The sequence below is a fragment of the Perna viridis genome, chromosome 9, assembly GCF_037379345.1.
Source record: "Perna viridis isolate PV_CMFRI_1.1 ecotype Kerala chromosome 9, ASM3737934v1, whole genome shotgun sequence".
Taxonomy (NCBI): Eukaryota; Metazoa; Mollusca; class Bivalvia; order Mytilida; family Mytilidae; genus Perna; species Perna viridis.
In genome coordinates this window covers 23,179,658-23,194,080 of record NC_142453.1, presented here as the reverse complement: position 1 = coordinate 23,194,080, position 14,423 = coordinate 23,179,658, and the positions used below count along the sequence as shown (strand labels likewise).

Here is a 14,423-nt window from a genome sequence, read left to right as displayed (position 1 = left end):
TGGGAATTCTGTTCATTCATACTTAAGTTGACACCAGGTCAGAAATACCGTATAGGTGGGTATTCATTTTGGCGAGGTTTTGCAGTTAGTCTATAACGCCAAATTAAAGTCCGTAAAATATTTTCTCTGTGCTTATGCACTAAGTGTAACACTTATCTGCCGAAAAAAAAATTCATACATTTTTTCTATGTCAAATTTTACACCCCCCCCAAAAAAAAGCAGCCAGCGGTAGACTGCACGATAAATGAACTGTTGCAGCTCTTTAGTGGTGATTCACGCAATATTTTTAGGTAACCTTTTTATTGCTGAAACACACAATGGATATAATTAAAATTGGTAAAATAGGGTGGTGAAAGCGGATAATCATTGAATGATGCTCATTTAAATACAGAATATGCATTTTGGCCCTTTTATTTCCTGATAACATTCATGAAATGAGATTGAAAACTGTTTCTGCTTTTAATCGGATACTGTTTTAAGATGTTCCTGTAACTTATTCTAAAACTCGAAGGAAATAATATTTTATTAGTTACTGTCCTCTACTTTCGGGAAATCTACTAAATAATGTATCCAATATTTGGCATGCATTTTTGTTGACATTTTTGGAATGAGTCAAAGCGATTTCCATTACCACCACATCCCCAGTACGTAAATGTCTTGCATCGTTTCCACTTGCTATCGTAGTAATATCGTGTGATTCCTTTACTACAGTGAGTTCCTGGGTTAAATGGAAGCTCGCACACTAAAATAAAGAATTGTATATTGTATTATCAGATATGAATCGCGTATGGTCAGGAGGTTTAAAATAGAGAAAACCAGTTGCAACATATTTTGTTTTTGTAACGTTGATAAAGTTAATGCTAATATTATGCATGTATAAAAAACATCAAGGATGCAGACCTAGGGCAAGTGGCACAACTCTTACAAATCTTTAGAACGTTTGTATTCAGCATTTTACACCAATTTCATGTTTAACTAATTTCATTCTGTTTTAAATGAAAGCTTGAAAGGTTTTAGTGAAATTGAATATGATACAAACATATCACTAATTTCAAGAGTTATATCCCTTACCCTAGGTCTACTTCCTTAAACAATACAATAAAATCATATTTTGATATGCAGTTGCTAATAAATCTTCAAAATTAGAATTATATAAACTATATACAGATAGTAAAATTGACGTATTGCAGGAAGCAAGATCCATCCAAATGAGATCTGTATATATGAGGGTGTGTGCATGTATGGTACCACCTTTCACCTCCAACCTATTTTCCCCTACCACCCATCCACCTTTCTTCCCATCTCCCATTCCATTCGTCAACCTTCTGCTCAATTTATCTTATCTCTTTATCCCTTGTCTCCCAATTCCCACCCCTTTGTTGATTCATATCTCCCTTTGTAAATGTCAATATAAAGACAGTTAAGCAGTTAACGCGCCCTATTGACCAGTACTGCAATACATTAACATAGTATTTTGTCCCTATATGTATATCAACGCTCTTGTTTCATGATATAGATACAGCACTAAACGGACGGATGTTTATCTGGTTTCATGACCAGTAAGGGAAATGGCGGGTGCTGCTAGAGTAGCAGATGGCGCTTACGCTTCCAGTGTACCTGTTCCATGCTCCCAGCTTCCAGTTTTATAGTAGAGTCCAGGTTGCGCATTAACTTTTGCTTCCATTTGCGTAATACTTTTTTGGCTACTACATGTTCCTTATTATTTGTGTCTATTTTCGTTGTCTAGTCGTTATCATGATCGTTGATTTCCATTTCAAATGAATTCTTTAAGTAGCAGTCTTTGTAAGAATCATGCAAAATCTGAAATTGTGATACACCCCAAAAAAGGCTACATATTTTTATTTTTATAATTACGTTGTTTTAAGGGTCTATATTATGAAATGTGTAATTATTCATTCAAATCTACCTGCTCTTAAGAGATAATCAACATTGAAAATCCAATAGATTATATTGTATTTGAGTCTCATTTACAGAATCATCTCCCTTAATTTTGTATTGTACAGTGCATTCTATACATTTTTATTTCCTATGAGCACAGGTTATACGAAAAACTACATGTTAATTTCCGTTGACTAAAGGATTTTAAACAAAATATCAAAAATAAAAAGATGTAGGCTTTTTACACATGAATCACATTTTGCATGATTCTTAGCTGGAGTGCTACTTAAGACGCCTGTTTACATTGGATGTGCTTTTTTTTTATATATATTTTTCAATTGTAAGAGTTCATTTTTATTTCGTGCTATAAAGACCTATATACCGTTGATGAACTAGCATGACATTACTCCCGTGAGATGGAGCAAAAGAGTTTTCCTCGCGGAAATTGACTAACCCCACAGTTTATAAACGTAAAGTATAATTTAGATTTTTGTCTATGTCTGTGTTAAGTGCCAGACTTTGTAAGAACCAGGCAGTTTGTGAAACATGGTAGGAAAAAAAAACCACCAATTTGAAAGTTTGATTTAACTATTGGCACCATTAGAATCAAAGAAAAGACAAGATTTTCTGTATCATTTTGGTAAATTGAGTTTTATTTTCATTGAAATGCACTGAAAATTAACATTTCAAGGGCAGATAACTCCGTAAAAACGCTCAATTTTCTAACTTTCTATTGAAAATTTCTGAGCAAATCCAGCGATGCAGAGATGAAATAATGTTCTTTTCATAAAGAGAAAACATCTTTGAATGAATTTATATCGTCAGATCGGTGGGTTTTTGATACGAATATTTCTGATTTTTCCCATTTTGCCCGATTCTTACAAAAACTTACACTCAAGGGTATTTTAACGAGTAAATATAGAGAATTTCTACTTGTTTAACTTACTTTGCGATATGAAACATGTCAACTTACCGTTACAGTACTTTTCTGTACAAGTAACCTTGCCATTCGTATTACAGGTACATGTATTACAGCCATCATTGGCATAGAAAGTTTGCCATATTTTGTATGTGTTACCATTGTACTTGCATTCGCAAGCTTTGTTGGTACAAGTGACAACATTATGATTTGTACATGTACAAGTGTTACAACTGTCAACAGCTGGAAAAGTTACACCAACTTTATACCATTTGTTGTTGTAGTCACAACCGCATTCAGTGTCAGAACAGTCAAATTGTCCATATGAGTTACAAGTACAGACTGTACACTTGTCGGGTTTAGTATAGGACTTGCCCACATCATAGGTCTTGCCTCCGTATTTACAACAATGATTATCAGAACAATCAACATTAAGATTTTTCTTACATGTACATGTATTACACCCATCGCCTTTTGGAAAGGTCTGGCCTATATTGTAATATATTCCGTTGTATTTACAACGACATTTCACATCGGAACAGACAAATTGTCCATATGAGTTACAAGTACAGACTGTACACTTGTCGGGTTTAGTGTAGGACTTGCCCACATCGTAAGTCTTGCCTCCGTATTTACAACATTGATTATCCGAACAATCAACATTGAGATCTTTCTTACATGTACATGTATTACACCCATCGCCTTTTGGAAAGGTCTGGCCTACATTGTAATATATTCCGTTGTATTTACAACGACATTTCACATCGGAACAGACAAATTGTCCATATGAGTTACAAGTACAGACTGTACACTTGTCAGGTTTAGTATAGGACTTGCCCACATCATAGGCCTTGCCTTCGTATTTACAACAAGGATTATCAGAACAATCAACATTAAAATTTTTCTTACATGTACATGTATTACACCCATCGCCTTCTGGAAAGGTCTGGCCTATATTGTAATATATTCCGTTGTATTGACAACGACATTTCACATCGGAACAGACAAATTGTCCATATGAGTTACAAGTGCAAACTGTACACTTGTCGGGTTTAGTATAGGACTTGCCCACATCATAGGTCTTGCCTCCGTATTTACAACATTGATTATCCGAACAATCAACATTGAAATCTTTCTTACATGTACATGTATTACACCCATCGCCTTCTGGAAAGGTCTGGCCCACATTGTAATATATTCCATTGTATTTACAACGACATTTCACATCGGAACAGACAAATTGTCCATATGAGTTACAAGTACAGACTGTACACTTGTCAGGTTTAGTATAGGACTTGCCCACATCATAGGTCTTGCCTCCGTATTTACAACAAGGATTATCAGAACAATCAACATTAAGATTTTTCTTACATGTACATGTATTACACCCATCGCCTTCTGGAAAGGTCTGGCCTATATTGTAATATATTCCGTTGTATTTACAACGACATTTCACACCGGAACAGACAAATTGTCCATATGAGTTACAAGTGCAGACTGTACACTTGTCGGGTTTAGTGTAGGATTTGCCGACATCGTAAGTCTTGCCTCCGTATATACAACATTGATTATCTGAACATTGAACTTTTCCGGTTTTCTTACATGTACATGTATTACACCTGTCGCCTTGTGGAAATGTTTCTCCCACAGTGTATTTTGTTCCTCTGTATGTGCATCCACACTGTACGTCAGTGCAGTAAATAAATCCGTACTGTTTACAGGTGCATTTCTTACATCCACCATTTTTATAAAAGACATCGCCTTCGTTATAAGTCTCCGAACCGTCCACACATCCTATAAGAAAGTACAATGTATTGTAATTATATACAGTAGCTTATAAGACTTGCAGAATTGTGCAAACAGTATTCGGAATGGGAAATTTACTGAAATATTTACACGTTTAGTTACATTAGAATTTTATTGAAAGAGATACTATGATAATATGGACGGCAGTGGTAGATCCAGGGGGAGGGCGGCCTCCTTAGAAAATTTCAATTTTAAAAAAAATGTTGAAAATTTGTTCAAGATATCCTCAGAATGCCGGATTTGAGGCTTAATATTTCAAGATTTTCTCGGGGAGGGGCATGCCCCCAAACCCCCCTAGAAAATTCGGATCACTTCGAGATCATCACCGGTGATCCTGTCAAGAATTTTTTTTGTTTTTGTTTTTGGGGCCTCCTATACCTAAAACTCTGGATCCGCCACTTTTGTGGGGCCTCCCATACCTGAAACTCTGGATCCGCCACTGGACGGAGCGGCAGCTACATCCTATATGTAATGATGCTCAGAAACATGAATGGTATAGAGTGTTCATATCACAACTCATATGTTATGCCAGAGCTTGCAGAAACTACAAAGTTTTTTTGTATCGCGATAGAATTCTAACAAATAGGCTTCTGGAACAGGGTTATGTTGCTTTTGTTAATTTGTTTGTATGATTTTAGTTACTTTATGTTCTTTGTTGTGTATGTCTGTTTTCTATGTCTGGTCTTTGTTCCTGGATTACATTCTTTTGATTACTGCTATAACCTTGGTTCTCTTGATGACTCTTTCAAAATCGTCGGAAGTGTCGTATTTAGGAAATGATGACAGATGTATGCAATTAGGAAGTGATAACTTTTAACGCAGACGCATAGGAAGTCTCGATTATTCATGTTGATCAGTGATGTAAGACATTCAAATATCATTTGAGACCAAATAGCTCCGTCCATCAAAGACAAAGCCTAAAATCATATTTTATTAGAAGATCGTTCTGCTCTAGTTATTTATTATTGAACTTTGACCACAAACAATTCAGCCGTTATCGGAAATCAATTTCAGGAGTAAAGAGAAACTTCTTAATTGGGTGTACACTGTTTGAATATTCTCTGAAAGAAGTAGTTAAGCGGAAACAGTAAAAAGAAATGTACGTTGTTTTCCTGATATAATATATATATATATAACTTACTAAAAAAAGGGCATCAAATGTCCTTAAAAAGTTTATACATTTGTTGGGCATCAAATTACAGTATATTGATTTTTAAACCACAGTAGTCCGAAGTGGTTAACCTTCACCTAAATATTTTTAAAGCATTAAAAAGGGCTTATATTTCTTATGAAGCTTGTCTTATCTTGCACATTGTCACAAATAGTACAATTTATCACTTGTACGTTCAAATTTTTTCAATTTAGGTTATTCAAAGATCATTCTCATTGCTATATATTTTGTGTAAACGAAAATCCATGTTCTATTGTACAATTACTTCTGTTGAACAATTTTAGGAAGTCCAAAGTGTTCATTCATGAAAATCAATACATTTTTATTATTCAGAAAAATTAAAGTCGTCCCGATTTTGGTGAAACAATAACCCATTGGTTATTGTTGTGACTGTCTACGCGCCTGTAATTAAGTGTGAACGTTGCTTCATGTTATGTTTTAGTGAAGTTAAGAAAAGGATTCGTTTGATAGGTGAAGTGGAGGACTAGGTCTACATAGCGACAGACGTTGGTTCCTTCTCTTATTAACAGCTGGAGACAATTGTTCGGAATTCTCAGCGCGGGTTATAATCAAATGAAACGTCAACATGTTGCGTAAAATCATTCACTATCCTACGATATTTCCGGATTTATTAGTCATTAGAAGAATGTCTGCATGCAGTGTCTAGACTTAATTTCGAATTTAAGATAAAGCTCCGAGTCTGTTTTGAGGAATAAAGAGAATAGTTGAACTGATGTGAACTGCGGCGTTTTTTTTTGTATTAGCTTAGTAACATTCGAAGGTTAAGTATGCAGTTTGAATAAATCTTGTTATTTTCTTCAATGATGACGTTTTATAAGTACCAATCCATACAAAATTCATACCCTACTATAATAGAGGGTATTCATTGAGTAGAACATGTTCTACATATGTTAATTTTTACCTAATGATAGTCCATTCTGTATTTAGATCTGTGTTTTTGAGAAACCATACAATCATCTCCCACTAAATTCAACCAAAATCAGACTAAATCAAGAACAATAACTCTTGCAATTTGCCAATTTCAAGTACAATCAGATTTTATTATCTCAAGTACAAGAATTAAATGACATGCTAAGACCGATGTTATGGTCTGCAACCATTACTTATTAAGAAATAAAAGTGAATTTGGTGCGCTTATGACATGAATGACCTTCTTCAGTCTGATTTATATATATATATATATATATAAATAAAAAACCTTATACTTAAAAAAATATGACTCTTGTAGTTCTACGTTTACAACAGCCATATTTACTGTCTATGTACTGGTACATCTAAAAATAGTTTCAGATTTATGTTCATCATACAGTGTATATTAGAAATGAAACTGGGCACACGCGTACTTAAAAGACTGTTTCAGCCGTTATAGTATAAAATTATTTGTCTTTGCTTAATACAGGTCGTTTATAATGTAGAATACTTTTATACCAGCCTTTGAAAAAAAGATTTGCAAGTGACTTACAATGTACATCACATAGTCAGAAAACGTAAATATTCGAATGGTAAAAAGTAATCATAATTCTTATGCAACTAAATCTGCTGTGAAAAAAGCCATCAGCATAAAAATATGTGCGGATTCGAACAAAAATTGAGGAAGTCCGCTCTGGAATTGATAGTTTGAAAAATCATGACTGCGACATTTGATTAAATGTTGTATTGAAATGTGACATAAATAAAGAAAATAATGAATTGAATCAGAATTACTGCAATGTGCATGACGTTCCTGAGTAGTTGAGGCGTATTTTGTGGCAAAAAGGAAAAAAAAATCCATTTAAAAACAAACTGTTACATAACGAGGAGATTTTCTTATTTGAACTTAACTTCTTACCTGGTTCCTTAAAGTACTGTGGTGTTGTTTGAACCTGAAAACGAAAGTATACAAGATCTGTCATTTAATGTGTTAAAATCATTGTTTTAGGATTCTACTTTCCCGTCACCTGGGGCAAGTGAAAATTTGGTTTGACCGGAAAGACATTGATACATGTGCCGAGCATCGCATGCGAGGCTAACGATAGACGTTCAGTCAAACCGGGACAGGCCCGCAGAAATGAGTCAAGGAAGTGAATTTAAAGTAAAGTGGCCTTTACATCTATTTAAATTTAAAATACACAATTCAAAAACAAAGAGATCAGTGAAATCAGTCCGGATTTTGACTGATCCGAATTTACAATGATATTTTTACCGGTTAAAATTTATCCGACGCGGTCGGTATAGTTTCGCTTTTTACCCTTTGGCCATATAGACGCTCTTCCATGGAAACGCAAGTCACCTGATTGCAATTCTGTTTCCCGATTGGCCAAAATCTGATAACATAGTGGCGTTCGAAAAAAAAAACTGTATCGAAATTTCGTGCCATGTGTTTCCTGAATGAAATGCAGAAAATTATAAGTAGAAGGAACAAAATTTTACCCCGTCGTCTATCTTTTTTTTAAAGATAGTACTTGTTTACGTTTTCCTCATTATGGCATCTGTGCTGATTCAGAAAAAAAAACAACAAATAATTGTGAAAATTGAAGTGAAATTTTGTTTGAAGACCTAACGAAGTACTACACATGTATTATGATATAAAGAAACAAAATGCAAAAAGAGCAATCTTTGCCTAATAAGGCGCCAACATTTATTCAGTATTTAAATGGTGTTAGTAACAAAACACTTTGATAAAACAGTTAAATAAGGAGTCGAAAGAGATTCTGGGAGGGAAAATCAAACAACTGTTTTGTGGAAAAATTTTTGTATATTGTCTGTATAAGTAATCAGCCATTGTAATAATATCCTTACAAAGGTCACGTTATCTCAAGCACCAATCCTCTGAACGCATTTGCTAAAGTAGTGAGGGACATAAAGAAAAATCAAGATAGTTGCTTAACTTATTTAAATGGTTATTCTTCAACATAAAATCAGTCATTGAAATAATTTAACATTCATATTTTCCTCATTTTGGGACCTCGGCTGATTAAAAATAAAACACAAATGGTATTTTGTTAGATATCGTATATTCATGTATTATAAGGATTTAAAAGGAAGAATATCCATAATGCAAACATAAAAATTGAAAAATTTCCTAAAACAAAAGCTTGGCCTAATAAGGGGTCAGTCTAACCATGAAAAAAATACAGGTCTATCCTGCATCACAAAAGGCCAAGATTAGGTATAATTAAATTATAATATAAAAATCATATATAACAAGCTGAAGTATTCATATAGACAATTATGAGGTATAAGGAAACGCATTCCATGGCCTCAAACACATGTATTTTCTCATTTAAATTTTTGGTTTTAATAAACCGTTAAAAAATATGTACTGCAAATTTTAAATAGCATATTTACACATACCGGTTTTCAGACAATACTAAAACATCCCAAGGCATCGAACTACTGTATCTTTAGTTTTTAGTTTTTATTAACCGTAAAAAAACCAATTTGTACTGCAAATTTTAAATAGCATACTTACACAGATGCAGATAGCACACAACACTACCAAAAGACCAAAACACTCCATAATGGTTAAGTGGCTTTTCTGCCTATCAGTATCATTTATGCGAAACATCCGTCTTATATACCATTTTTTTTATGTTAATGATAATTGTACTTAAAGACCATTTAACAGCCTTTCGCTTGATATCCTATTAGAGACCATTACATTCCTGATATGACAGATTTTGACTCACGGAATTATTGCAAATATTATACTTAACTGATTCTTTTTTGCACCGTACAATCCTCAAAAATGTCTCTTATGGCAGATTGAACTTCACCGATATGCATTTAATTGCAAAATTATGCAGCGTTTGGTTTAACGGAGGACATTTATTAAAGTAATCTCATTATTCAATGATACTTATGTAACAGTCGTGGTTAAGTTTAAATTGTCATATGCAGTGATTGGTTGTGTGCAGATACCCACCCAAACAAGCGACAAGTTACCACTTATTACATCTAAAATGGCAAGAATCGGACCTCGGAGTCGTCCCTCAAGGGAGATACTTAGAGATATTTAGAACCAGCAAAGGGGCATGCGTACGATAATGCGAACAAACGTAAACGTAGAACTGAAGGACAAAATCCCGGTGATGACAACGCTGTTCAAAAGAAGTCGTATTTAACAGGTGTGTATTTGACATTTATCATTCTACCCTTGACATGCAGAAAAAAAAAATCAGCGTTTTAATTTCTGATTTTTCCCCTTTTTTATAAAAAAAAATGGCGGTGCAAATTTTGTTGATATTTTTCAATTTCATTTTAAAATATTTCAAATGTTAGCTGTATTTTGTCACTCATTTTCAAGAACCTCGAATTAATGGTTTAATCCATTTGAGGCTTAAAGAACAAAATCTATAAGTGGACATTGCAATTCATTATCACAGGCCTGTAATTTAATTCTGTCAAAAAATGAACAGTTGTAATAGATAAAATAATAATAAGTAATGATAATAAAGAGTAAACCTATCAACTATTTTATTCACGCAGATTGACCCGTCGTTATTGACAACCCATTATTCTTGGGATACTTCAGTCAAGTATATCAGACGGCCGTGTATCCAGACCGTAGATTGAAAAAAAACCCCATAGTATTATTACGTAAGGTTTTTCATATTGGCATAGTTGTAGGTCTGAGGCTAGCCATAGTGAACTGAGGCGTAGACGGAGTCCAATATTTCTAGCCGAGGACCAATTACGCAGCCAATATGGAAAACCTTACGCAATTATACCTTTATTGATTAACTAGTCCAATACGCTAGGGCAATATGGATTTTAACCAGTCCAATATGACGTATTGGACGAGTAAAAGCCGTATTGGACGGCTAAATACCGATCATTGTACAAATTGACAAACTACAGATTCCAACTGGTGGGTTATTTATTACCTTATTTCAGTCTTTCACTAACTCCTTTTTACTTATACAAACTTACACTTCACAGACTCCTTGACAAAATCGAGTACTATCAAATAACTTAAAAAATTAAGTGCATACTCATAATATATACTGTAAACGTATTAATTTTCGCGGGTGAACAGATTTGCGGGTATCAATTTTCGAGGTTTAAAAAAGATAAGCTTTATATAGTATTTAAAGGCAATTTCGCGGATACAATTTTTCGCGATTTTCTGTCCGCCGCGAAAACAGCGAAAATTAGTACGTTTACAGTATCACAAGGCAGATTGTGTATACAGTAATGAATGACTTCTGGTTTACCATAAAAAAGCAGGAATTTGGTGACACGCAACAAACGTACCAGCGTATAACCTAAATACAAAACGCTTTATACATTTAGAGGTCACAACAAAACGCACCTTTAATAGGATCGAAGAAATTAAAGGCCCAAATAACTACATGTATAACAGATAGTTGTAGATTCCACTTAATCAAAATATGAAGTAATTAAACGACTCATTAGGGTATTAAGTCTCGTCACGAGACTCCGTGGTTACATGAGGGTGGGTACTCGTCTACCATTCAAATGCATGGGGATTCATCATTATCATAGCACTGAGTTCAGTAGAAAGAGCAAAATATCTTTTTGTGTACAAATACTGATAAAACATGACAATTAATCGAGTTCTACAAGATAAAAATGTTAAGAAAAGCATAAAATAGAATGTTTTGCATTGTGATGATGCAGCGTTTTGATTTCCCGGAAGTAAACGTTAAAATGCACATCGGTCTTCGGATTTCAATGTGTTCTACATAGGAAATTCAGGAACAGAAATTGAACCTAGAACGAGACTTACAAACCCTATAATGACCAACATCTCCTGAATGTGAGCTGGCGCATTAAAGCATTAAATGTGTGATACATCTGCCAGCATTGTGAATGTGTAGGTTGAGAAGCATTTCTGTCGGTTGTTGCTTTTCAATGAGCTCGCTTCAATATTTTAATATAATAGGTATCTCTTTCATTATTATTTTGTTCTTTTGGTCAAATGTCATTTGAGTACCAATAGCTCCGTCCCTCATTGGCAAAGCCTGTTATCACATTTCGATTCCTACAATCTTGATATTACTAGAAAAGGAACAATAGTACCAATTTTTACCATAATTTCCTTCTACATGTTTCACTTTCTGTGCCTCAAACATTAAATAATCAAAACAGTATTATTGAAATGATAATTTCTATGTGTTTCATTAGAGTTCAGTTTTCAGATATGCAATGTAATTTACATTTGTACCAAACTTTATACAGTGAAACCTGTTTAAATAGAACCATGGATATAAACCCATAACCTGTGTAAACCAAACATTCCCTGAAGTGCTTTTATATCAATTTCAATACTTTTTGAACCTGTGTAAACCGAACGCCTACCGTACACGATAAAACCGCTCAGTCCAAACGTGGTTCATCCTCCCAAGTCAGGTTTTTGAGTCCGCCCTTGCTCCCTCAAACCCCTGATATCACTAATTCATATTTAGCGGGTATCGTCCAGCCAATTCCGATTGGTTGCTTCTTTGGGTGCGAAACACCAATGAAAATTGATTTGACATAAAATGTCTGTGGAATGGTAAACAATGATACGAGTAACTGATAGTTGTAAGATGATTCAATATGACCAAAAATGATAACTGTAGATTCTGTTTAGAGTCTTTAGCGACAAAAATGACGTTATGTGTATGTAGCCATTTTGTAAGTTATTATCGAAGAGTTTCTATTACGAGTGATTTGATTGGATTTTGGATCCGGGTTAAAGTTAGGTAAGATACTAGATGGCGCTGGACGATATCCGCTACATATGAATGAGTGATGTCAGGGGTTTGAGGGAGCGAGGCTGGACTTAAAACCCTGACTTGGGAGGATGAACGTGCTTCAGTTAGACAGTTTCACTGTAACAAGTTTGATAAATATATTAATTAGCAGTCTTTGTAAGCTTCATGCAAATTCTGCAAAACGTGACATATCCTCAAAAAGGCTACATATTTTTATTTTTGATATTAAGTTTGTTTTCTGGGCCTATATGGTGAAATATATAATTATTCATTCCAGTTTTTCTGCTCTTAGGAGATAATCCATATTGAAAATTCAACAGTTTCTATTGTATTTTAATGTCATTTACAGAGTTATCTCTCTTAATTTTGAATTCGACCTTACAAATGTTTAGCTGTTATAGAGTTGTTAAACAGTACAGGAATTTGAATTTTAATTCGGTGCTTCAGAAATTAAGCCCAAGAGCCATTACTGGCGCAATACGTGTTCTGTAACGAGCCTTTTTATATTGTTTTTACACTATTTTTTAAAATTATTAGACGTTGAAGTCTTTTTTCTGATTAATGTTCAAAAAAGTTAAAGCAGGGCCATGTCCAGACACTTTGGAAAAAGGGAGGTGCCAGCCGAGGTTCTTCAGAAAGGGAAGGGGTACTAGGACATTATTTGCCATTCTTTGTTAATTTTACACATGAAAATGACAAATTTTCCAATTAAAAGTGTTGGGGGGGGGGGTGTGGTGCCAAATCCCTGCAGCCCTTTGGGTCCGCCACTGGTTAAAGCATGTTAGTTTCTCGTAAATAGCGCGTGCGTTAATTAGCACTATTATACTGCAGGTTAAGAAAATAACTGTAAGTCTTTCGTCGTTTGTCAGCGTTTACATAGTTTGATATGTTTTCCTATGAACTTTGACCTTTGAACTGGATGTCTTATAAGTTTTGATTTCTGTCATATATAAATGTGATACAGAACGGAAGGGCTAAGCAACATGTATGTTCGGTAGAACATTTTAAGTGGTACTCCATCTAAGGTTCATGCAAATTCAGTAATATATGAATGTGATTCATCCCTTAAAAGACTACACATTTTTATTTTTGTGATTAAGTTGCTTTATAGATCTACATGATGAAGTGTATTTCATTTCAAACTGTCTGCTCTTAAGAGATAATTCACATTGAAAATCCAACAGTTTCTATTGTATTATAGTGTCGTTTACAAAGTTATCTCCCTTAATTTTGAATTCTACAGTACATTCTCTACATATTTTATTTTCTAAAAACAAGGGTTATATGAATAGCCACATGTTAATTTCTATTTACTATAATATTTCAAACAATATCAAAAATAAAAAAATATGTAGGCTTTTCAACCATGAACCTGATTTTGCATGATTCTTAGCTAGAGTACTACTTTAAGACTTTGATATTCCTGTTATTTCCTCTTATTTCTTTCTTTACTGTTTTATATGAAAATTATATTTAATCTCATCAAAATAATTAAAAAATATGAAAGTTAAGTAGACAATGAAATTATTTAACAAAGAAGAATCTAATTGGAATTTTATTGGAAAATGGGAATGTTTCAACAGTCCTGTCCTAAATAAAAGCTATCGAAAGGAAAGAGAGGAATACTGGATACACAGATTAGGTACTGCAATACCTTTCGGGTGCAATGACAGTATCAAAAGTATACGAAACCTTAAGTAAATGCTTACACGTATGAAAGTTTTAAGATGGTCAATGAGTGTCAATGCTACATAAGTTTTTCAAATAGCCGGATGTAGCAAAAACAGTCTACTATACAGGATAAATATGTTGTCGTATCAGCAGACAAAGCCTAAAACAACATTGTTTTTGTATGTAAAACATATTACATCCAATGTTTAGTATCAGAGGTAGACTTAGGAAATAA

The 14,423-nt window shown here is 34.1% G+C and overlaps 1 protein-coding gene across 1 annotated transcript; it reads right to left on the bottom strand.

Annotated features, from left to right (window-relative positions):
• Window positions 1-395: 395 nt before the first annotated feature.
• LOC148607391 (uncharacterized) lies at window positions 396-9,364 on the bottom strand. The gene is made up of 4 exons (XM_088545939.1): window positions 9,268-9,364; window positions 7,645-7,678; window positions 2,873-4,612; window positions 396-742 (listed from the first exon to the last, which is right to left on the bottom strand). Exons 1-4 carry the CDS (start codon window positions 9,361-9,363, stop codon window positions 558-560), a joined length of 2,055 nt encoding a protein of 684 aa, XP_088402065.1. The 5' UTR covers window position 9,364; the 3' UTR covers window positions 396-557.
• Window positions 9,365-14,423: the final 5,059 nt, after the last annotated feature.

Bases quoted from the DNA above. Each gene is read 5' to 3' on its own strand.
- LOC148607391 (XM_088545939.1), bottom strand. From the start codon at position 9,363: ATGTTTCGCATAAATGATACTGATAGGCAGAAAAGCCACTTAACCATT. The intron at 4,613-7,644 runs GTAAGAAGTTAA...ACTTTCTTATAG, and splicing joins ACAGTACTTTAAGGAACCAG to GATGTGTGGACGGTTCGGAG. The intron at 743-2,872 runs GTAAGTTGACAT...TCTTTATTTTAG, and splicing joins TACAGAAAAGTACTGTAACG to TGTGCGAGCTTCCATTTAAC.